We start from the raw sequence: 25,721 nt of genomic DNA, 5'->3' as shown, positions 1-25,721 counted from the left end.
TTGGTCAGTATTTTACCTCAGTATTTGGTCAGTATTTTACCTTAATGTTTTAGTATTTTATCTCAGTATTTGGTCAGTATTTTATCTCAGTGTTTGGTCAGTGGTATACCTCCGTGTTTTGTCAGTGGTTTACCTGAGTGTTTGGTCAGTATTTTACCTCAGTATTTGATCAGTATTTTACCTCAGTGTTTGCACGGTATTTTACTTCAGTGGTTTGTCAGTATTTTACCTCAGTATTTGGTCAGTATTATACCTCAGTATTTGGTCAATATTTTACCTCAGTGCTTGGTCAGTATTTTACCTCAGTATTTGGTCAGTATTTTACCTCAGTATTTGGTCAGTATCTTTACCTCAGTATGTGTAAGCCAAAACTAGGAGTTTGTGAATAATACAGAAGTGGTGAAGTGTTTGGCCGAGGTCACACTGGCGAGGAATACGGACAAGTGAGAGGCGTTAAAAGCACGCATTACATACGGACAAATTATTCTCTATGGGGCAGCTCCCAACAGCCGTATATTTCTCTGGCGTATTCTACGGTCCGTGCCAATCGCAGCATGCTGCGATTGTCAGCGTAATACGCCCGTAGTACGCCAATGAAAGTCTATGGGTGCGCTAAAAATACGCATTACACACGGACCACACATGTGACTTGCGAGAAATACGCACCCGGTGTCTTTTAGCAAAGCCGGCAATTCAGTGCGCTATACAGTAAACTCACACTGACAGGTTTAATAAAGAAACGAAAGGATATATACACATAGAATACATATATATATATACACACACACATACATGTCATTGTGACAAACATGTATATATATTTATATTTCACAGAGTTCTACATAGCAGAATAGCCGCTAATTAAATTGCCGGCTTCTATGAAACCATTCCCCAACCCGACATGAAATAACACATGGTTTACATTCAGTAAAGCATTTCATTTCATGTTTTTTTATATGTCCCTGACTAATAATTAGATGAGGGCTTGTGTGCAAAATTTGGGAGTTGTAGTTGTTATTTTAAGGGGTTAATTCGTTGTTAAAAAATGTGTGGGCTTCCCATTGCCCTATAGTGGTGGCGAGTGGGTTAATCTAACAAAGGATTAATGTCACCATTCGATTGTAAGGTGACATTAACCCTTTGTTAGATTAACCCACTCGCCACCCACTCGCTACCTTCAAGATAAAAGGGGCGGCTCCTCTCTCCGCATCAGTTGTTTAACAGAGCACGAGAGGAACTCCGCAGGTTAGTGTACACATAAATCATACATCCTTTACACTACTAAATTTCCAACACCCAAGGGAGTGTATAATGCTAATAATGCACCCAACTAATGACGTGATCAATAGGGAGGGAGTATAAGGGTGCCGTCAAATCTCATGAAAAAACACATTACCAGGTATGTAATACCCGTATTTTTCCATTCTACATGACGGCATCACGAGAGAGTTACAGAGATTTGTATTCTCTTTAGGGAGGGATCACTGCTTGTAACACTCTTTCCTCGAATGTGAGATCAGAGGTAGCAGATAGATCTAATCTATAATGTTTAAAAAAAAGGGCAGCACGGTGGCTCAGTGGTTAGCTGGGGTCCTGGGTTTGAATCCCACCAAGGACAACATCTGCAAGGAGCTTGTATGTTCTTCCCGTGTTTGCGTGGGTTTCCTCCCACATTCCAAAGACATACTGATAGGGAATTTAGATTGTGAGTGATGATAATGTGTGCAAACTGTAAAGTGCTGCGGAATATGTTAGCGCTATATAAAGATTATTATTAGATTAGAAAAAGGTAGATGGAGAGGACCAAGTGGCCGCCCAGGACGTCGCCATGGCCCTCGTGGAGTGGGCTTTTAGGCCCTCTGGAACAGCCCTGCCTGCACTACTATACGCTAGCATGATGGCCTCTCTCACCCATCTAGCTGGGTAGCTAAGCATCACTTGCTTAGAGGCTTTAAGGCCTTTTCTTCCCCCCTGGTATGAGACAAATAAGGCCCTCTGTTTTCTCCAGGGACTTGTCATCTCTAGATACTGCAGGATACATCTCCTAACGTCTAAGCAATGAAGTCTCTCCTCCTTCTGGTTATTGGGGTTAGGACAAAAAGGATGCTGGATCTAATTTTAACACAACTCTATCGTCCATGACCTGAGTGTATGGAGGGTCTGCGTGTAAGTTCCCAACTCTACGGGCCGATGTCAGTGCCACTAATAAGGCTGTTTTTAAAGTCAACACTTTTTCAGACATTTCGATTAGCAGTTCAAACGGACTTTCTGTCAGAGATGATAGGACTAAATTTAGATCCCAGGGAGCAGGAGTAGGGGACGGGACAGAGTCAGCTCTAGTGCAGGCCCGGATAAACCTGGCCACCCATCTATGGTTTGCCAGGTCGCAGTTGAATAAGGCAGCCAGGGCTGTGACGTGTACTTTGAGGGTGCTGACAGCTAACCCCAACTCTAAACCCTTCTGCAGAAACCCCAGCACTGCCCCTATCGGGACTTCCCCCTCCCGTATTGGGCCTGAGGTAAATAAAAAAAATTTCCATATCCTTCCATAAATTATTGTAGTCACTGGTTTTCTGCTACTGAGTAAGGTGGATACCAACCCCGCTGAGAAACCTTTTTTCTCTAACAGTGACCTTTCAAATTCCAGGCTGTCAAATGCAGCCTGGACTTCGGAGGGTGATTGAAGGGACCCCGTGTTAGAAGGCCGTGGTCCTCTGGGAGCACCCATGGGTCCGTCACCGACATCACTAACAGCCAGTAGAACCATGGTCTTTTCGGACAAAAGGGAGCTATCATAATTATTCTGGCTTGGTCCTACCTGATCTTCCTCAGAACTGCTGGAATGAGGCATATTGGAGGGAAGGCGTACAGGAGACCTGGTGTCCACTTTATCCTGAAGGCCTGTCTGCTGGACTTAGGAAGCAGAATTCTTGAACCTTCCTGTTGATTTTTGAGGCGAAGAGATCTATGATGGGTTTCCCCCACATATGCACAATCCGTTGAAAAATTGACTCTTTTAGGCACCATTCTCCTTGCCTCAAGTGGTTCCTGCTCAGAAAGTCTGCCTTCAGGTTGTCTACACCTCGGATATGCAGGGCTGATAATGAAAGGAACTGGTGTTCTGCCAGAGTCATGATCCTTTTTGCTATTTGCATCAGGGACTGAGAACGGGTGCCCCCCTGGTGGTTCACATATGCGACCGCTGTTCAGTTGTCCGATAGGACTCTCACATGATGTCCTCTTAGGTGTGTCAGCAATCCTTCCAGCGCCCTTTCGATTGCTAATAGTTCCCAATCATTTAAGGATAGATTTCTTTCCTCCTGGGCCCAGGGATCCTAGAGCCATAGTGTGTCTAGGTGGGCTTCCCACCCCCAAGGACTGGCATCCGTTGTGACTACTTTGGAGGCTGTGTATGTCCAGGGTACTCCTCTTGGAGAGGACTCTATCTGTAACCACCACCTGAGTGACTGGAGTACAGCGTCCGGGAGGGTCAGCTTCTGCTCTAACTGCCCCTGAAGCCTCAGGTCGCTTTGAAGCACACACCACTGAAGTTCTCTTGTGTGGAACTGGGCCCATTTTACCGTTGGTATGCAGGAGGTTAGGGACCCCAACACTGACATGGCCCTTCTCAGAGTCATTTCTGTTTTTTTTAATGTTGCCCTGATTAGATTTTTTATCTTCTCTTCTTTCTCCTCTGGGAGGCGACACAACTGTACCACCGAGTCCACTGCTAAGCCTAAGAAATTCTGGATCATTGCTGGTTCCAGCTTGGATTTTTTGAGGTTCAGCTGCCAACCCAGGGTCTGTAGTGTCTCCATCACTATTTTGACTTGTTCTTGACAGTGAGAGACATTTCTTCCCACTATCAAGAAGTCGTCCAGATATGGTATCACCAGAGTGTCGTTTTCCCTGAGATGCGCTGTGACCTCTGCAATTAATTTTGTGAAGACTCAGGGGGCTATTGCTACACCAAAGGGCAGAGCCCTGTATTGAAAGTGACGCCACTGAGACCTTATCTGGACCGCCACCCTGAGATATTTGTGGTCTTGTTGCCGGATCAGGACATGATAGTAAGCATCCTTGAGGTCCAGGACTGCCATGTAGCACCGAGGAAAGAGGAGCTTCACTGCTGACCTTATCGTTTCCATCTTGAATGATGGGACTATCAGATGTTTCTTGAGGCCTTTCAAATTTATAATCGTCCTCCAGGAATTGTCTGGCTTTTTTTAATGAGAAATAGGGGGGAGTAAAAACCTTCCTTCTTTTCCTTTTCCGGAATTTCATCCAGGACATGTTTTTCTAGAAGTGATAAAACTTCCCCTTCCAGACTTTCTTGTTTTTCTTGAGATGACTGCACTGGAGTCTGCATGTATCTTCGTGGCGGCCAGTGGTGGAATCTTAATTCCAGATTCAACAATTTGTCGGATCCAGGTGCTGGATGAGATCTTCTCCCAGGCTGGGAGGAAGGGAGAGAGCCTTCCCCCCACCTGAGAAGGACCGTCACTGAGAGGGTTTTTTGGCGTCTTTGGAGGGCTTGCCAAAGTAGAAGCCTCTCCCACCTCTAGATCGCTTGTCAGAGTTGTTTCTGTCTCGATCCCTGTACTGCTGTCTTCTGAATTTTCGGCCCTTCTGAAAGGAGCGCCGAAAGGCCTGAAATGGCTGCTTTGTGAAATTCTTCATTTTGTCGCCGGCTTTCTCCAATACGTCATCCAATGCCGGTCCAAACATGAAATTTCCCTCACAAGGCAGAGAGCAGAGTTTCATCTTTGCGCCTGTGTGTCCCCCGGCCTGCATTTGAGCCATACTGTACGGCATCCTACATTGGTTAAGGCTACCGGTTTTGCTGGTAGCCTGGCTGAATCTGCTGAAGCCTCAGCGAGAAAGACTGCCGATGCTCTGATGGTGGGCAAGGCTTCCAGAATAGACTCCCTGGGAACTCCTTGCTCTAGCTGATCCTCCAGGTTGTCAACCCATATTTTTAGGGACCTAGCCACACAAGTGGCCACGATGGCGGGCCTTAGTGCCCCAGCCGAGGCCTCCCAGGCTGTTTTAAGACAATTGTCTGTCTTTCGGTCCAGAGGTTCTTTTAGAGAACCTAAATCCTCAAAGGGTAGGGAGGATTTCCTGGCGACTTTTGATATCGCTACATCAATTTTTGGAGCTCTATCCCAGGACAAGGATGCCTCTTCCTCAAAGGGTTACCTCCTTTTTAGGGAATTGATTATCTGGGACTTCTCTGGTTTTTCCCATTCCCGTTTTAGGAGTCCTTCCAGCTTTTCATTAATAGGGAAGGCTCTACGTTTTTTCTTTTGCAGTCCACTAAACATGAGTTCCGGAGCCGTCTTTTTTGCTCGTTCATCTACCAGCCCCATGGTAGACCGGAATGCCTTTATAAGCTTATCTGTGGCTTCTACTGGGAATGCGTCTTACTCGTCAGAACTACTATCCGAATAGCGGGCTTTATCCGAGTCCTCCTCTGACCCTGTGGAGTCCTCCTGAGTGACCACCGAGGGGCTGGATCTATCTCTAGTCTTGCTATCCGTATCTGTTGATTGTAATGCCCTCACTGATTTGCAAACCTCTGTTTGAATTAGGGATCTCAGACTGTCAGAGCATGAGGGTGTCTCTTTCCATACTGTTTTGTTAATACAATCCTGGCACAATCTTTTATTCCAGGATGCTCCTAGGGAACTATTGCATAAAGGACATTATTTATTTTTAGATTTTTCCCTACTCTTCTTAGGGACCTCCTATACTCCACCCCGCCAATGTATGTAAATAGAAGGGAGAGAGGAGACGAGAGAGAGAGAGAAAGAGAACAGACATTAGAGTGCTGGACTTTCTCGAAGCTCACTCACCACTCGGACGCTTCACAGAACGGGAACCGGATCTGGAGGCTGACTGGTCTTCTCACTGTCTCCCAAAGAGACTAGGGACCCCTCCTTTTTGCGGTAACGATCCGCCCGTGCGCTGCCCGAGCGGCTCCCACTGCTGCTGCGGCGTGTCTGGCTCTTCTCCTCTGAGCGCGACCGCCTCTCCTTCGCCTCCTGGCGCGGTTGCAAGTGCTCTGGCGAAGGGCTCTCCATTCCATAAACTGCTTAGCTGCTGCTGCTGATTTGTGATGAGAGCAGTCACATCCAACCCAATAATGGTGTGGTGACGCCTGCCAGCACTTCCTGTTGCCTTTAAATAGCAGAATTCTCCCTTTTTTTTTTTTTTTTTAATTAATTGGCACACCTAGTTGATCCTGCACCTGCCCGGCGCTTGCGCTTCCTGGTTGTACCCCCACGGATGCGCACTACCGCTGGTCTATGCTCGCGCCCCCCGTGCACGCTCTCCTCCGATGCCCGCGCGCTTTACTCCGGTACCCACACCCCCTCCGGGTGTATGTGCGGCTGCTGAAGCGCGCACCCGGTGCCTCCGATGCGCGTTCCCCTGACCTTCCGGCTCTGCCCTGCTTGTGTCGGCCGGGAGAATGTAGAAGCTGCGCGTACCCTCCACTTCCGGTGCGCATCAGGGGTCACTTCCGGTACGCACCCGGTGCGTACCTGCGGCCTGTTCTCGGCGTTCCAAGGCCATGGCCCCGGTTTTGCCAGCCATACCTTGCACTGCCACCACTGTTTCAATGTACCGGATCAGAGAGCCCCGCTGTCGCCTGTCAAACCTGTAGTCTGGTTTTACCGGGAGAAGTAACTGCACTACCACCACTGATAAGGGGTACTGGATCAGAGAGCCCCGCTGTCGCCTGTCATACATGTAGTCCGGTCTTACCGGGAGAAGCATCTGCACTGCCACCACTGATTTCAGGTATTTTCTCATCAGGGCTGTTTCCGTAGTGCCTTGTCTGAACAGGGAGGGTACGTCCACATAGCCTCCGTGGAGCTTTAATCCTGCCTGGACACCGATGCGTCTCACAGGCTGCATGGCCACTATACGTCGACAGGGAGGGAGCATGGAAAGTGGCCTCCGTGGACTTCTATGGGGAATGTTGGTCCTCAGGGAGGGTACACCGCATGTGGTCTCCGAGGCATCCATACTTCACCCGTGCAATAGCCTCACGGGTTGTGGCCATGCTCTCGCTCAGGGGGGACATAGGAATATATGGCCGCCGAGGCGACTACCGGTACCTGGTGACGGGTGGAGCAGACCAGTGCCTGCCAGCAATCACCCGACCCAGGCATCCTCTTTTCTTCTTTCTTCTAGAAACTTCAAGAGCTTTTCATCTTGAGGGTTCCCTATCGAGGACAGGAAACCAACTGATGCGGAGAGAGGAGCCGCCCCTTTTATCTTGAAGGTTTCCTGTCCTCGCTGGGCGGATCCCCTCTCTCGTGGTGCCATCATGTAGAATGGAAAAATAATGTTACGAAAATATCGGAATGTTCTCTTATAAGGCTACGTTCTAAAGATGTGTGTTTGGTGAGTTTTTGATGTTGAAGATTTTCTGCACCCATTAGCCACTTAAAGAGCAGGGGTATTTCAGTTTTTGTGTTTAGTTTATTGCTGCCCTTCTTCCCAGAGCCATAACTTTTTCATTTTTTTAGTCAATATGGCCATGTGACTTTGCCATGATGCTACACAAAGAAGCAGTGTGCTTCAGGTGTGCATTAAAACACATCCACAGGTGTATCTCTAGTTAATTCAGATGTTGCAAAAAAAAAAAGGAAAAAAGAAAATCAGAAGCTTTCAAGCACATGACATCATCATATGGGCAGTCCAGAATTGTTTAAAGGCATAGAAATCTTAGATTATGTAAACTTTTGAATTTGCAGTAATAAAAATGTCTTAAAACATTCTCTCTCATTATTTTGGCATTTGGCAAATAATAAAGTGACCCCTATCACCAGGTTTGGCCGCTATATGATGTAGCCACTGACTTTCAGGGCTTATCTTCAGCATTCTATAATTCCAAAGATTCCCCCTCCATGTCAGGGATGTTGGCCTCTGGGAATGCTGCATGGTCCTTATCGCCAACAATCACACAAAATAGAAACTTGTCGGCTGCTGGCTGTTGTCCAGGCAAACAGATGTCCTCCCTCTTCCCCAAAAGTCACAAAATAATGCGAAGTCCTGCCCTACTATAATAGGGTGCAATAGGTCCTTGACTACACCCACCTCATGGGACTCGGTGCCACAGTTTGTGTTTATGACCACTTGGGCCACAGGGTAGTCTTTCGCGTCGCCATGGACACAGGGGACGCCCACCATCTTCCCAGGAATCAGCTCATTAGGAATTGTGGCCCTCACTAGGGTTACCAAACTAACTGAGTCCAACAGACCAGCCATTTGCACTCCGTTCACTAATACAGGACATGCCTGCAGCCCCTTGCCTAGTTGAGGGACAGCACTGCAGGCAGGATATGCTAAATACAAGAAGCGCCATCCTATGCTGCATTCCATTGGCTCGGTGGTCATGCGGCAACGGGCAGCTATGTGACCTGGGGTATGACAACTCCAACAAATTACACTATTGGATGGGGCCTTTGACAACAACTCAAAGATACCTCCTGGACTCTTGAACGTCCCACTGATGTCACTCTAGCTCCCCTCTTTTGGGTGTCAGCCCCCTTTGGGAATCCCATTATGGAGATGCTAAGACCCCTTGCTTCCCCAAGGAACTCTCGACTGCCTGGTGTCTATTCACCAGGTAAACGGCATTACTGGGATATTCCTGGGCAACCCAGGAATGCAGCACTCTCACCGAGTAGGGAATGTATTAACCTGACCATGACGAACCTCTCCTTCACCTGTGTTGGAGAGGAAAATTCAACCACTTTTGGACCAAGTGTAGGAGGTCAAACATTTGGGATCGGGGAGGATTGTCACTGCAATAACACTAAGTGTCAGGAGTGGTCACATTGACACCCGGCACTAAGTGCCTGGAGGGGGCACTTTAAACCCCAAAATGATGTGATGAAATGCAATCAAAGTATTCCAGGAGCTGGCAAAGAGCCAATAGCCCCTCTGCGTGACGCGGGGTCCCTATCGTTGCCATGTTGAGGAGCCTGAAAAAAATGATAATCCCATAGACAAAGTAAAAATAAGTTTTAAAAAAAAAATTAAACTATTTTTTTAAGTCAAAAATCCAAAGATATTGCATCTATAAATGAAAATTTGTATGGGGGAAAAAAAAAAAGTACACATATTTGGCATAGCCATTTCCGCAACGACCCGACATATAAAACTGTCCCACTAGTTAACCCCTTAAGTGACCACCATAAAAAAAAAAAAAAAAAAAAAAAAAAAGGCAAAAACCAATGCTTCATCATCATCATACCAACAAACAAAAAGTGGAATAAAATGCAATCAAAAAGATTGAAATACAAAGCATGGTACAGCTGAAAACGTCATCTTGTCAGCATAAAACAAGCCGTAATACAGCTCCATCAGCGGAAAAATAAAAAGTTATAGCCCTCAGAATAAAGTGATGCAAAAAGCCGGATTACTTACCGGTAATGCTCTTTTAATGAGTCCACGACAGCACCCACTGGAGGTATCGGATCCGCCCATTTGGAATAGGAAACCCTACAGGAAAGATAAAAGGGGCGGTCCGCCTTTCCTCCTCAGTTTTACGTTTCAGAGTACCAGAAGGACCGCCAAGGATTAGGCAATGTTCTCTTATTTTAACATCTTTCTTATCCATTATTTGGTTAATATACTTTAACTATTGATATCTTTAGGGGGGGAAGTGAGCGGGTGCTGTCGTGGACTCATTAAAAGAGCATTACCGGTAAGTAATCCGGCTTTTTACTCTTCGCCACGACAGCACCCACTGGAGAGATTCCAGAGACCATCACCTGGGTGGGACCACCGTGCCAAGGATAGTCCTGCCAAAGCTTAAGTCAGAGGTTGATGAAAGATCAAGTCTGTAGTGGTTATAGAAGGTAGAAGGGGATGACCAAACTGCCGCCTTACATATAGTTTCAATCGGAACATCTCCCTTTTCCGCCCAAGAGGTTGCCATTGCCCTGGTGGAATGCGCCCTGATGTTCCCTGGAGGATCTTCGTTTTTTGCGGAGTAGGCTAAACGAATGGCCTCTCTGATCCACCGGGAAATGGTGCTCTTCGTGACTCCATACCCCTTCTTACAGCCCTGAAATGAAACAAATAGGGCCCTGCTCTGCCTCCAACTGTTGGATCTCTCAATACATTTTAGGACAGTTCTTTTGACGTCCAGAGTATGGAACTTCTGCTCTTCCGGAGTAGAGGGATTTTTATAGAAGGTTGGGAGGAGTATCTCCTGAGATCTATGGTATTTTGTTGCCACTTTTGGCAGGTAGGCAGGGTCTGGTTTTAATACTAATCTGTCTTGGTATTCTTGGAAAAAAGGTGGATCTATTGACAAGGCTTGGATATCACTCACTCTTCTAGCTGAGGTTAGTGATACTAAGAGGGCCATTTTAAGTGCTAAGTATTTGAAGGGTATTGTGTCGATCGGCTCAAAGGGGTCTACCGTTAGGGCGTCTAAGACCAGATTTAGATCCCATGTAGGGACGGAGGGTATGTGGATTGGAGCTATTCGTTCACATGCTGTAATAAAACGAGTTATCCACTTGTTGCCTGCTATATTATGGCCATATAGTGCTCCTAATGCCGATATTTGTACTCTCAGTGTATTTACTGCTAAGCCTAAGTCTTTTCCCTTCTGCAGAAATTCCAAGATTGGGATTATCGGAACTTCTGCTGTATGAGGTACTGTATGGAATTGAAGAAATTTTTTCCATATTCTAGTGTAAATTTGGGTTGTGGACTGTTTTCTACTTTGTAGTAGTGTAGTAATTAAGGACTCCGAGAATCCTCTTGTCCTCAATAACTGCCTCTCAAATTCCACGCCGTCAAGTGCAAGCTGAGCACTTGAGGGTGGAAAAAGGGGCCTTGGGAGAGTAGATTGGCAGTCGGAAGGATCCAAGGATCTGTTATTGACATAATCTGCAGCCACGAAAACCACGGTCTTTTTGGCCAGAACGGTGCTATTAAGATTATTCTTGCTTTGTCGTCTCTGATCTTCCGAATTACTTGAGGTAGGAGGATCAATGGAGGGAACGCATACGCTAGGTTGAAATTCCATGGAACTAGAAAGGCGTCCAGTATGTTTGGGTGATCTGACGGAGATAGGGAGGCAAATGTTTTTATCTGCCTGTTCTCCCTTGTGGCGAAAAGATCCACCTCGGGTTGTCCCCATGCGTCTACTATGTCCCTGAAGACCTTCCGATTGAGGCACCACTCTCCTTGTCGTAGAGTGTGACGGCTTAGGAAGTCTGCCTTTTGATTGCTCTCGCCTCTGATATGAAGGGCCGAGAGGGACAAAAAATAGTTTTCTGCTAAGTTTAAAATTCTTGCCGCTGAAGACATCAGAGTCTCCGATCGAGTTCCTCCTTGTCTGTTTATATATGCCACTGTGGTGGTATTGTCCGACAGGATCCTTACATGCTTCTGTTGGAGCTGCGGAAGGAAGTTGTATAGAGCATAGAACACTGCAGTCAGTTCTTTTAAATTAGATGAGTAATCACATTCCTCTTTACTCCACCTTCCCTGATAAAACCCATTCTCCATGTGGGCTCCCCAGCCCTGGGGACTGGCATCGGTGGTTACGATACAGGATGGAACTATAACCCATGGAACTCCTGAACATAAATGGTCATCGTCTAACCACCACTCTAGGGAAGTCAAGACTTCTTGTGACAGGGTTATTTTGCTCTGTAAATGACCACTATGTCGCTTATCCTCCTGGAGGATCTGGTGTTGTAGCGTACGGACATGGTACTGGGCCCACCGGACTGCCGGGGTGCAAGAATTTAGTGATCCTAATAGTGACATTGCTCCTCTTAAGGATACACGTGGTTTATCTATAGCTGCTTGTATTTTTTGTTTTGTGAGGATGATTTTTACCTGGGGTAGTAGACATCTCTGGGTCAAGGAATCTAGTTGAAATCCTAGAAATGTCTGGAGAGATTGCGGATCGAGTCTGGACTTTTGGATATTGATGATCCAGCCAAGGCTCTGAAAAGAGGAGATTGCGTCAGTCACGCGTTCAGTACATTGTTTGACTGAATTCCCAATTACTAGGAAGTCGTCTAGATATGGCACAATTAGTGTGTCCTTTTGGCGAAGGTAGGCCATCACTTCTGCCATCACCTTGGTAAATATTCTTGGTGCCGTGGAAAGCCCGAAGGGCATTGCCGCGTATTGGAAATGATGAATCCTTCCCTCGACTTCCACTGCGACTCTTAGGTATTTCTGGAATCTGTTGTGTATAGGGAGATGATAATAAGCATCTTTTAAATCAATCCCTGCCATTACGCAATTTGGGAAAAGAAGCTTTATAGTGGATCTAATTGATTCCATTTTGAACTTATAATTTTTTATAAATGAATTTAGCTTCTTTAAATTAATAATGGTTCTAAATGTACCGTCTGGTTTAGCCACCAAAAACAGGGGAGAGTAAAAGCCTCTACCCTGTTGTTCCTCAGGGACGTCAACTAAAACTTTTTTAGCTAGCAGGACTCGAATCTCGTCTTCGAGAGCCTTTTGCTGAAGTGAGGAATTAAGGCGAGTTATAACAAAGAACTCATAGGGGATCCGAAGGAATTCAATCTTTATTCCTTCCTTAATTATGTTTAAAATCCATGGGTTTAACGTAATTTGTTCCCACTTGGTAAAAAAAATTTTTAATCTACCCCCAACTGGTGGGTCTAAACTTTTAATTTTTATCTCTCCTATATGTTGGCCCTCTGAAGATAGTACCCTTCTGCTTTTCGTCTTTCGTGGCCCATCTATTCGTTCTGTCCGATTGTCTTCTTCTCCCGAATGGCCGTCTCTTAAAGGTTTTCCTATAAAACGGAATGGGAGAATCACTGAAGGCCTTTTTCCTTTCTTTTGCCTTGGCGAGAATTTCGTCTAAGGCTTTTCCGAAGAGGAACTCACCCTCGCATGGGGTTGCACTAATTTTGGATTTTGACTGTGCATCCCCTTTCCAGCTCTTTATCCACAGCGCGCGTCTGGCGTTATTCACCAGGGCTGCCGACCTTGCTGCCAGTCTTAGGGTGTCCGCTGAAGCGTCTGCCATAAAGGCAGCTGCCCCTCTTATCAACGGGATGGCTGCACGCAGTTTCTCCCTTGACACTCTTTGCTCAATCTGCTGGTCTAATTGATCTAGCCATATCAGCATTGACCTAGCAGTACATGTGCTGGCTATTGCGGGTTTGAATACCCCGGTGGTGGATTCCCAGGACCTTTTGAGCGAAGATTCAGCCTTTCGGTCCAATGGGTCTGCTAACAATCCTGCGTCCTCGACCGGGATGGAGGTTTGTTTGGAAGTGGAGGATATGACAGCGTCCACCTTTGGTATTTTAGTCCATTTTAATAGATCTTCATCAGTGAACGGGTACTTCCGTTTTGAAGCGGATGGGAGAAAACCCCTCTGGTCGTGTTTTTCCCACTCCCTTTTGATGAGATCTTTAATTGCCGGTATCACTGGAAATGATCTCCTCTTTTTCTCTGCCAATCCCGCAAACATAATGTCCTGCGCGGTCTGGGCTCCCCTTTCCTCTTCACACCCCATAGTATTTCTAACCGCTTTTACCAGGTTATCTACGCTGTCCAGTGGAAAACAAGCGCGTCCTTCCACCTCCGAGGATGATGATGAGGACGTGGATGCGGAGCCTGAGTTTAACTCCTGTTCTTCCTCTGACTCTGAACAATGACCTGTTTTCTATGACTGGACTCTGCGGGAGTGCTGGCGCGGTTGATGGCTTGTATTTCCTCCCTAATTATGGCTCGGATATCCTTAGAAGATATCGTCGACCCCTGCCTGGTCTCTTTAATGCATTGTTTGCAGAGATTTTTGGGGTAGGAGTCAGGGAGAGGCTCTGAACATAATGCGCATTCTTTATGTTTTGTTTTTCCTTTTTTCTTTGACTGAAGTGGGAGGTCAAAGGTAAAGAGAGGGGGGAGGGGGGGGGGGAGGAGAGGAGGTTAGCTTAATAGGTAGAGCATATACTTTGCACACTCACCCAGTGAAGCTTAATACCGGTTCGGATGGCTGAGACGGTTTGGATCGGGTTTCTGCTGCCTCGCTCCTGCGGGCAGTCTCTATCCTGGCGCTGCGGTCCCTGGTGGAGTTGCCCCCAGCTGAATCCCCTGCTGGGGTCTGCGACTCTGCGGGGGACGACATGGTTCCAACATTGCAGCGCTGTTTTATCTATACACTTATCGTACCCCCGGAAGTCGCCCTGTCACAGGGCGCATGCGCCGCGTCATCGCCATCTTACCCCGGAAGTTCAACCATTACTTCCGGGGTATAGGAGCGTCGGGCGCCGGCCCGCTCCCGCGCCACCGCTACTGACACGCGCGGCTCGCGCGCTCATGGCCTCACCATCCACGCTATATCCCCACCGATGGGGGGGGGGGATCCCCCGGATGCCAGACCGGCCCGCTCCCTGGTAAGACCGGGCGGCCCTCCCCGGACCCGGCCATTACCACTATGCCACCAGACGAGGGGGGAGCCGTCAAACGGAGTCTCCCCCGACACTGCTTCCGGACCGCAGCCCCTGCCGTTCCCGAAGAGACCGCACAGGCGGATGCATGGCCCAGGTAAGATCCTGCAGGATCCTGCCCCATTTGGAACAGGAAACCAAAACTGAGGAGGAAAGGCGGACCGCCCCTTTTATCTTTCCTGTAGGGTTTCCTGTTCCAAATGGGGGGATCCGATACCTCCAGTGGGTGCTGTCGTGGCGAAGAGTAAAAATTATTATTTTTCTATAAAATAGTTTTAATTGTGTAAAAGCACCAAAACATTAAAAAAACCGATATACAGTGGTTATGGAAAGTATTCAGACCCCTTTAAATTTTTCACTCTGTTTCATTGCAGCCATTTGGTAAATTCAAAAAAATTCATTTTTTCTCTCATTAATGTACACTCTACTCTGCAATCCATCTTGACTGAAAAAAAAGAAATGTAGAAATTTTAGCAAATTTATTAAAAAAGAAAAACTGAAATATCACATGGTCATAGGTATTCAGAAACTTTGCTCAGTATTGAGTAGAAGCACCCTTTTGAGCTAGCACATCCATGAGTCTTCTTGGGAATGATGCAGCAAGTTTTTCACACATGGATTTGGGGATCCTCTGCCATTCTTCCTTGCAGATCCTCTCCAGTTCCGTCAGGTTGGATGGTGAACTTTGGTGGACAGCCATTTTCAGGTCTTTCCAGAGATGCTCAATTGGGTTTAGGTCAGGGCTCTGGCTGAGCCAGTCAAGAATGGTCACAGTGTTGCTCTGAAGCCACTCATTTGTTATTTTAGCTGTGTGCTTAGGGTCATTGTCTTGTTGGAAGGTGAACCTTCTGCCGTGTATGAGGTCCAGAACACTCTGGAAGAGGTTTTCATCCAGGATATCTCTGTACTTGACTGCATTCACGTTTCCTTCAATTGCAACCAGTCGTCCTGTCCCTGCAGCTGAAAAACACTCCCATAGCATGATGCAGCCACCACGATGTTTCACTGTTGGGATTATATCGGGCAGGTGATGAGCACTGCCTGTTTTTTTCCACACATACTGCTTAGAATTATCACCAAAAACTTCTATTTTCGTCTCATCAGACCAGAGAATCTTACTTCACATAGTCTGAGAGTCCTTCATGAGTTTTTTCAGCAAACTCTATTCTGGCTTTCATATGTCTTGCACTGAGGAGAGGCTTCCGTCGATCACTCTGCCATAAAGACCCGACCGGTGGAGGGCTGCAGTGATATTTGACTTTGTGGAACTTTCTCCCCTCTCCCTACTGCATCTGTGGAGCTCAGCCACAGTGATCTTCGGGTTATTTTTTTACCTCTCTCAGCAAGGCTCTTCTCCCACGATTGCTCAGTTTGGCTGGATGACCAGGTCTAAGGAGACTTCGGGTGGTCCCAAACATCTTCCATTAAAGGATTATGGAGGCCACTGTGCTCTTAGGAACCTTGAATACTGCAGAAATTCTTTTGTAACCTTGGCCAGATCTGTTCCTTGCCACGATTCGGTCTCTGAGCTTCTTGGCCAGTTCCTTTGACCTCATGATTCTCATTTGGTATGACATGCACTGTTAGCGGTGAGGTCTTATATAGGCAGGCGTGCGGCTTTACAAATCAAGTCCTATCAGTTTAATTAAACACAGTTGGACTCCAATGAAGGAGTAGAACCATCTCAAGGAGGATCACAAGAAAATGGACAGCATATATTAAATATGAGTGTCTGAGCAAAGGGTCTGAATACTTATGACCATGTGGTATTTCAGTTTTTCTTTTGTGAAATTTCTAAACTTCATTTTTTTGTCAGTCAAGATGGGGTGCAGAGTGTACATGAATGAGAGAAAAAAAAAAAGAACTTTTTTAAATTTACCAATTGGCTGCAATGAAACAGTGTGAAAAATTTAAAGGGGTCTGAATACTTTCCGTATCCACTGTACCAACCCATTCTGTCGCCTACAGACCAGTTATATGCTCCTAATCAACTTGTTACATGCATTAAAGAGATCTGTCTTACATAGTCACCTTTATAGGACACCACACATAAAGGAAAACGGGAAAACCAGCAGCAGCAATAATAATAAATAATCTTTATTTTTATATAGCGCTAACATATTCCGCAGCGCTTTACAGTTTGCACACACATTATCATCACTGTCCCCAATGGGGCTCACAATCTAAATTCCCTATTAGTATGTCTTTAGAACGTGGGAGGAAACCGGGGTACCCGGAGGAAACCCACGCAAACACGGGGAGAACATACAAACTCCTTGCAGATGTTGTCCTTGGTGGGATTACCACTAACCACTGAGCCACCGTGCCGCCCCAATCACACAGTGATATATGCAGACCCAGTGGTATCTACAGCTGATAACCCCACAGACTATATAATTATAATTGTTAGGACAGTCAAATCACTGAACACAGCACAACACACAAGAACACATTGACCATAAGTCCTGAATGTAAAATATATATACTTTATTATTTTATAAATAAAGGTACTTGAGGTATTTTAAAAGTAGCAAAGCATCAGGGTTTTATAATATAAAAATATACATAAGAGGGCAGTACTATCCATTTCATAAGGGCATATTATTGCAGTAAATGGTGCTAACAAATATATGTATCTCAACAGTGAAAAAAAAATTAAAAACCAAAATAATAATATATGTTCATAAGTAAGGTGCATACAAATTAGTAAAAATTGTATATCAATTCCCTATAGGTGTACATCATAATTATACAAGTAAGAAAACGTATATAAAGTGCAAAAAATATATAGGTATTAAAGTGCAATATTAGTGCAAAAATAGTGAACACCATATGTGTCACTGCATAGATATACCACATGAATATTGGGAATAATACCCAATAGCACCAATAGGTGTCAGTATATGCATAGTTTATGTCATGGACCAGGAAAATTTCTGAAAACAGCGTTAGACATCAAAGAGTATGGTAAGTTTAAGGTATAACTTACAAGCTACACTGCACCTGGTCTGGACAGCCGCCCTCCCCAACAAGTGTTTCGGCCCTTAGCCTTTGTCAGGGGGTGGCGCCTATAGGAGACAGGTAAGTATATATACCCAAACTCAACCAATCGCACATCGGATATAGCAAAACTGGCCAATCAAAGCGGAAGGGTGTGTTTAACAGTCACCATGTTGAACTTCTCATCCTATTCTATCTCATACGTCATTTAATCAAAGCCATATCATTATAAGCTGTGAATCGCTGCAGTATGTGTGAAAACAGGAGACCAGGCCCTAATAGTGCGTGACAAACAAGAAGTAATCGTCACCGCTCATAAATACAAAGCGTCCCTGGTAACATAATGACACACATACTGCGCATGACAGTTAAAACATGGCCGCCGCTACTCGTAGATATACAGCGCCCATAGTAACATAACGAATCACAATGCGCATGACCGGAAGAAAATGGCCGCCACTACTCACAGATACACAGCGTTCCTAGTAACAACAAGTCGTACTGCGCATGACAGGAAAAAGATGGCTGCCGCTACTCATGATTACAAAGCATCCATGGTAACTTAGATACTTAAATTGCACATGACAGGAAAGAATGACCGCCGCTAGTCCTAATTGCATAGCGTACGTTATTACTGGTAGATGATACAAAAGCATCCATGTTGATATCGATATTCATACTGCCCCTAAGCAGGGGACAAAAAAAAAAAGGACCACCGCTGTAAACATATAGCATCCATTAGAAATCACTCTGCGCATAACATAAAAATGGTAACCATATTCTTAAATATCTAGCACAGTAATATATGGAACAAACCACTGTGCATAGGCAGAAAAAGAAGAACATGGACGCCAACATTCAATGAGTAACAATATCCATAATAACCAAATGTCACATATAATTAAAAGCCATCCTTGTATAATACCGGACGATCATGTCAATCAAAATTAAAGCGCAAAAGGGATGGTACATGATATCATTAGGTATATATAATAGGCGCATAATAGATGGTACATTATATCATTAGGCATATGTTAATATCAATAATAGCTAAGGTAAGATGAAATAACATTGGCGTAGACAAGAACACCTCTCCTTATACATTTAGGAGGAAGGTGTACTACTGCAAGATACACTACTGTATATACTCGAGTATAAGCCGACCCGAGTATAAGCTGACCCCCCTAATTTTGCCATTTAAAACTGGGAAAACTTATTGTGTCGAGTATAAGCCTAGGGTGGAAAATGCAGCAGCTACTGGTAAATGTAAAAAATAAAAATAGATACCAATAAAAGTAAAATTAATTGAGACATCAGTAGGTTAAATGTTTTTGAATATACATATTGAATCAGGAGCCCCATATAATGCTCCATACAGTTCATGATGGCCCCATAAGATGCTCCATACAAAATACACCCCATATAATGCTGCACAAAGGTTAATAATGGCCCCATAAGATGCTCCCTAGAATAATAAGCCCCATACAGTTGTGTCCAAAAGTATTGACACCCCTGCAATTCTATCAGATAATACTCAGTTTCTTCCTGAAAATGATTGCAAACACAAATTCTTTGGTATTTATCTTCATTTAATTTGTCTTAAATGAAAAAAACACAAAAGAGAATGAAGCAAAAAATTGATCATTTCACACAAAACTCCAAAAATGGGCCAGACAAAAGTATTGGCACCCTCAGCCGAATAATAGGTTGCACAACCTTTAGCCAAAATAACTGCGACCAACCGCTTCCGGTAACCATCAATGAGTTTCTTACAATGCTCTGCTGGAATTTTAGACCATTGTTCTTTGGCAAACTGCTCCAGGTCCCTGATATTCGAAGGGTGCCTTCTCCAAACTGCCATTTTTAGATCTCTCCACAGGTGTTCTATGGGATTCAGGTCTGGACTCATTGCTGGCCACCTTAGAAGTGCTTTCTCTCAAACCATTTTCTAGTGCTTTTTGAAGTGTGTTTTGGGTCATTGTCCTGCTGGAAGACCCATGACCTCTGAGGGAGACCCAGCTTTCTCACACTGGGCCCTACATTATTCTGCAATATTTGTTGGTAGTCTTCAGACTTCATAATGCCATGCACACGGTCAAGCAGTCCAGTGCCAGAGGCAGCACAGCAACCCCAAAACATCAGGGAACCTCCGCCATGTTTGACTGTAGGGACCGTGTTCTTTTCTTTGAATGCCTCTTTTTTTCTCCTGTAAACTCTATGTTGATGCCTTTGCCCAAAAAGCTCTACTTTTGTCTCATCTGACCAGAGAACATTCTTCCAAAACGTTTTAGGCTTTTTCAGGTAAGTTTTGGCAAACTCCAGCCTGGCTTTTTTGTCTCGGGGTAAGAAGTGGGGTCTTCCTGGGTCTCCTACCATACAGTCCCTTTTCATTCAGACGCCGACGGATAGTACGGGTTGACACTGTTGTACCCTCGGACTGCAGACAGTTCTTTGGTCTTCTTTCTTTTCTCCATGCTCAATGTGGTACACACACAGGACAGAGGTTGAGTCAACTTTAATCCATGTCAACTGGCTGCAAGTGTGATTTAGTTATTGCCAACACCTGTTAGGTTCCCCAGGTAAGTTACAGGTGCTGTTAATTACACAAATTAGAGAAGCATCACATGATTTTTCGAACAGTGCCAATACTTTTGTCCACCCTCTTGTTTATGTTTGGTGTGTAATTATATCCAATTTGGCTTTAGGACAATTCTTTTTGTGTTTTTTCATTTAAGACAAATTAAATGAAGATAATACCAAAGAATTTGTGTTTGCAATCATTTTCAGGAAGAAACTGAGTATTATCTGACAGAATTGCAGAGGTGTCAATACTTTTGGCCACAACTGTATGATGGGTATATGGGCACGGGACTATGAGATGGAGGATAATTATAATTTGCTATAACTAACCACAGTTAGTTACTATGCCCGGGCAGCGCCGGGCTCTTCAGCTAGTATATATATATATATATATATATATATATATATATATATTTATAAAAATAAACACCCCCCTCCTACCAGCCCGGGACCCGCAGAATCGCCACACTCCTACCGCTGCCAGCCACCTGCAGCAGCAACCCTGCTCCGCAGCAGCGACCCTGCTCCACTGCAGCAGTCACCACCATCCCTGATAAACTACCATAACATTGGACTATAGGACCCATCATCATTTTAATTAAAAGAAAAGTTTTCCCCATTTTCCTTCCCAAACTTTTGGGTGAGTCTTATAGTCCGATGCCTCTTATAGTCCGCAAAATACAGTAATTAAGCCATCTGGTAAATGGTGTAATGTGAAAAAAATAGAAACACCAGAATTATGAGGGGTTTTGGTTGCTGCAAAAAAAATGGAATAAGAAGCAATCAAAACATTGTACTTACTGCAAAATTGGTACTAATAAAAACGTTCGCTCAGGATGCAAAAAACAACCATTCACACAGCTCTATTGACTGAAAATGAGATATGTTACAGGTCTCAGAAGATGGTGACAATAGTGAATTTTTTTTTTTTTCAAAATTTCTGCTTTTTTTTATATAAACTATGCATGTTTAGTATCTCCGAATTCGTGCAGTCATGGAGAATCATAAGCTGAATCACTCTTGCAGTATATTAAACACTATAAAAATATAACAATTGCAGAATTCTACTTTTTCACTATTCCTCCGCACTTTGAAATACCAAATACAAAACCTAAACTCGCCCTGCAAAAAAATAAGTCCTCATATCAATAAAGTTATGGCTCTTGTAAGAAGAGGAGGAAAAAAAATAGCCATGTCAGGAAAGACTTAATACATTAATAAAAGAGCATAATAGAAACTTAAAATACCTTGCTGTTATTTGTTTCCGGCAGATAAAGCACAAAATGGGAAGCATCCAAGAAATCTTCAAGCTGTAAGGTTACAACCTATATAAATAAAAATGAAATAAAATACAATTACTTATTTCATACAATAGCTTTTCCATAACCAATATAGCTTTTTTAATTCAATAATTAAGAATATGAGCATTTTTTGAATGTTTTCATCACAAGCAAATAAATACTGATGGGTTTTTATTACATTATGTACTGACTGTGTACAGTAGTGTTCAGAATAACAGCAGTACAATATGACTAACCAGATTACCGTAATCACTATTTTTGGTATAAATTATATTACCACGTGTCAAACAATTTACCAGTTCTTGCAGTAGATTCTAAGACAACCAACAGACTCAGCATTCATGATCTACACATTTTGGAGTCTGTGTATTAGAATAATTAATTGAAACGGGGGGGTGATCAAAATAATAGCAGTGTGGAGTTCAGCTAGTTAGGTCGATCATTCTGTGAAGAAATAGGTGTGAATCAGGTGGCCCTTGTTTAAGGGTGAAGCCAGGACGTGTTGTACATGCATTTCTACTTGAAACCATGAGAAATATGGGTTGTTGGAGACACTGTTCAGAAGTACAGCGTTCCTTGATTAAAAAGCTGATTGGAGAGGGTAAAACTTATAAAGTGCAGACAATGATAGGCTGTTCTGCTGATATGATCTCTAATGCTTCAAAATGGAAATCCAAACCAGAGAGACGTGGATGAAAACCGAAGACTACTATTCAAATGGATGGAAGAATAGCCAGAATGGCAAAGGTGCAGTCAATGATCGGCTCCAGGAGGATCAAAGATAGTCTCAAGTAACCTGTGACAGAAGATGCTTGTGTGATGCTAATCTCTTAGCAAGAATTCCATGCGAAGTCCCACTGTTAAATAATGACATGTACTGAAGCGGATACAATTTGCCAAACTGCCCTAAAGAGAAATGGAGAAAGATTTTGTGGACTGATTAAAGTAAAATTGTTCTTTTTGGGTTCAAGGGCCGCAGACAGTTCGTCAGTCGACCTCCCAAACTCTGCATTCAAGCCACTACCCTCTGAAGACAGTGAAGCATGGTGCAAGCATCATGATAGGGGCATGTTTCTCTTACTTCGGTGACGGACCTATTTACTGCACACCAGGGATCAAGGACCAGTTTGCATATATAGTATTAAAATACTTTAAAAGGTCATGCTGCCTTACGCTGAAGAAGATAAGCCCTAGAAATGGGTGTTTCAACAAGACAACAACCCTAAACACACTAGTAAATGAGCAAAATCTTGGCTCCACTGCAACAAAATTGAGGTTATGGAGTGGCCAGCTCAATCTCTATATCCGATAGGACACTTGTGGGGTGACAGTAAAAATGCAGTTTCTGAGGCAAAGCCAACAAATGTCACAAAATTGTGGGATGGAGTCCAAGTATCCTGGGCTGGAATAACCGTTGACAGGTGCCAGAAGTTGGTTGACTCTATGCAACATAGATATGAAGCAATTCTAAAAACCTGTGGGTATACAACTAAATACTAGGTTACTGATTCACAGGAATGCTGAATCCACAAAAAATACATATTGTGAGTTTGTAAAGACAAATGCAGACACTTATTTTTTATGAAAAGTCCAATTTTTTGTTACTTTCTGTAGAGTAGTTAAAAATTATATATATTTCTCTTCATGTTTTGAATTAGAAAATGGTGTGCAATGTTACAAATGCATGGAAATAAAAACTAGTATAGAGATTTTGTGATTAACGCATGTTTTTGGACACACTGCAATTATTACAGCCAATGAAAACCCAAAAGTCATTATCTCAGTAAATTAGAATAATTAACAGAAAACACCTGCAATGGCTTTCTAAGTGTTTAAAAAAGGTCCCTTAAGCTGGAGTCACACATAGCAACTTACCAGCAATCCCGACAACGATATCAACGTGTCAGGATCGCTGGTAAGTCGCTATGTGATCGCTGGTGACCTGTCACACAGACAGCTTCACCAGCGATCAGCACAGCGATGCCGAGCGCGTGGCATCGCTGTGTTCGTTAGCGCTGATGCCATGGATCCATGTAAAAAATAGAATTAAAATAAAAAATATTGTTATTCTCACCTTCCGGCGTCCCGCCTCTCTCCACGCTCCGGTCCCAGTAATGCTTTGCGAGAATGACCGCGATGACGTCTGTTCTCGCGGGATCGCGAAGTCTCGCGGTCATTCTTGCAAAGGATTACTGGGACCGAAGCATGGAGAGAGGCGGGAATGCTGCGTGGGACGTTAGAAGGTGAAAATAACAATATATATTTTTTTTTTTATTATTTTTACATCCTAGTACAGCTGATCGCTGGTCTCCCGCCTGTCACACACAGCGATGCGTGCTGGCCAGAGGGAGATCAGCGACCAAAAAAATGTCCAGAGGTTTCTTGCAGCGATCAGCGATACCGGCAGGGGGGCCGGTCGCTGATCGCTGTCACACACAGCGATCTAGTTGGTGAGATCGCTGTTGTGTCACAAAAGTTGTGACCCAGCAGCGATCTCGCTAGCGAGATTGCTATGTGTGACGGGGCCTTTAGGCTACTTTCACATTTGCGCAGCGTTTCGTGCGCACATAAAACACATGCAAAAACGCTTGTAAACGCTGCAATTTTTTGACGCATCAGCGTGTGCATAACAAAAAAACGCAGCTTTTGTATGCGTTTTCATGCGTTTTTGCATGCGTTTGCGTTTATTATGCGCATGCATTGTCTAGGTGTCACATTTCACAGGAGGAAAATCCTTGAAAAATTCTTGAAACAGACTCCACCAATGGGACAGCAGTGGGCGTGTGTCATGGGAATTCTATATATAGACCCTGTTTACAGCTGAATTCTTCAGATTTTGTTGCTTTTTACTTTGTGAACATGGATCTGCGCTGGAAGAGTTTTCGCTTCAACTTGGATCTGGACATCGCGCTGGCTTTTGCATTTGCTTGCCAGCAACAAAGCAAGAGAGAGAGACAGCGAAGACTGCAGCGGTGGGGTTTGTGGAAACATCAGATTATTGAACTCCCGGAGAGCCGTGGAGTGTACCACACCCTCTACAGCGAGCTCCAGGGAAACCCGGCGAAATGTAGTGACTATACCCGGATGTCCCAAGAAAGCTTTATGGATTTTCTTTCTGGTGTTCAAGAAGCCACCCGGAGACAGGACACACAGCTCCGTCGTGCAATTCCTTCTGAGGAACGGCTCCTGGTCACATTACGGTACATAATATTTACAAAGCAATGCCTGCATAATTTTCTTTGTTCTGCCATGTACTATTCCAAAGCTTGCAGAATTATTGTTCTGCCATGTAGTAAACAAAAGCCTGCAGAATTATTGTTATGCCATGTACTCATTTTTTTATTTTAGTGTTTTAAAAAACCCTAGACATAAATATTAATTTTTGTTCTCTCTCTGTTTGGCAGATTCCTGGCTACTGGAGTGACCCTATCTTCACTCCACTTCCAGTACTGGATTGGAATATCCACCTTGTTGGGAATAGTTGTGGACCCCTTCCCGGGCTTTGTGGGACGTTCTCTGTTCAGAATCTGTCCACCGCGGAAAAGTGGATTGAAATAGCTGAACATGGGTTTCCTCCGGGTACTCCGGTTTCCTCCCACATTCCAAAGACATACTGATTTAGATTGTGAGCCCCATCGGGGACAGTGATGATAATGTGTGCAAACTGTAAAGCGCTGCGGAATATGTTAGCGCTATATAAAAATAAAGATTATAAAGATTATTATAGACAGTCTGCAATTTCCCCAACTGTTTGGGAGCAGTGGATGGGAAACACATCCAGATAATCAAACCCAAAAGAAGTGGATCGGAGTACTATAACTACAAAAAGTACTTTTCTACAGCACTTATGGCCATTGCGGATGCAGAATCTGTTTGTTGCAGTGGACATTGGGGCATTTGGCCGTGGGAATGACTCCCAGGCTTTTAAGAACTCAGACATGGGCCGGAGGTTGTATGGCAACCATTTCAATTTCCCCATGCCACGGCCTCTTCCCCACAGCCATTTGTAATGGTTGGGGATGAGGCCTTTCAAATGTGCCAAAACCTGCTGAAACCCTACTGCAGCCGGGACTTGGACCACATGAAAATTATTTTTTATTACAGACTGACCAGGGCCCGAAGAACTGTAGAGCAGGGTTCCCCAACTCCAGTCCTCAAGGCCCACCAACAGATCATGTTTTCAGGATTTCCTTTGTATTGCACACGTGAAGCAATTATTACCTGAGCAATACTAAGGAAATCCTGAAAACATGATCTGTTGGTGGGCCTTGAGGACTGGAGTTGGGGAACCCTGCTGTAGAGTGTGCCTTTGGTATTCTTGTCTCCAGATGGCGTTTTCTCGGCACAG

General features: G+C 44.4%; 1 protein-coding gene across 3 annotated transcripts in view; it reads right to left on the bottom strand.

The window, feature by feature from the left end:
- PGAP1 (post-GPI attachment to proteins inositol deacylase 1) overlaps positions 1–25,721 on the bottom strand; it is a 794,782-nt gene that overhangs the window by 373,955 nt on the left and 395,106 nt on the right. For all 3 annotated transcript variants that reach the window (XM_073558145.1, XM_073558147.1, XM_073558146.1), the window contains one exon: positions 21,320–21,397. In XM_073558145.1, the coding sequence (XP_073414246.1) occupies positions 21,320–21,397 (78 nt within the window). The remainder of the gene's footprint in view (positions 1–21,319; positions 21,398–25,721) is intronic.

This window comes from Dendrobates tinctorius, unplaced genomic scaffold (genome assembly GCF_039654945.1).
Source record: "Dendrobates tinctorius isolate UK_male_01 unplaced genomic scaffold, ASM3965494v1 ptg000254l, whole genome shotgun sequence".
In the NCBI taxonomy this organism is placed as follows: Eukaryota; Metazoa; Chordata; class Amphibia; order Anura; family Dendrobatidae; genus Dendrobates; species Dendrobates tinctorius.
This window is presented reverse-complemented; position numbering and strand designations above follow the sequence as displayed.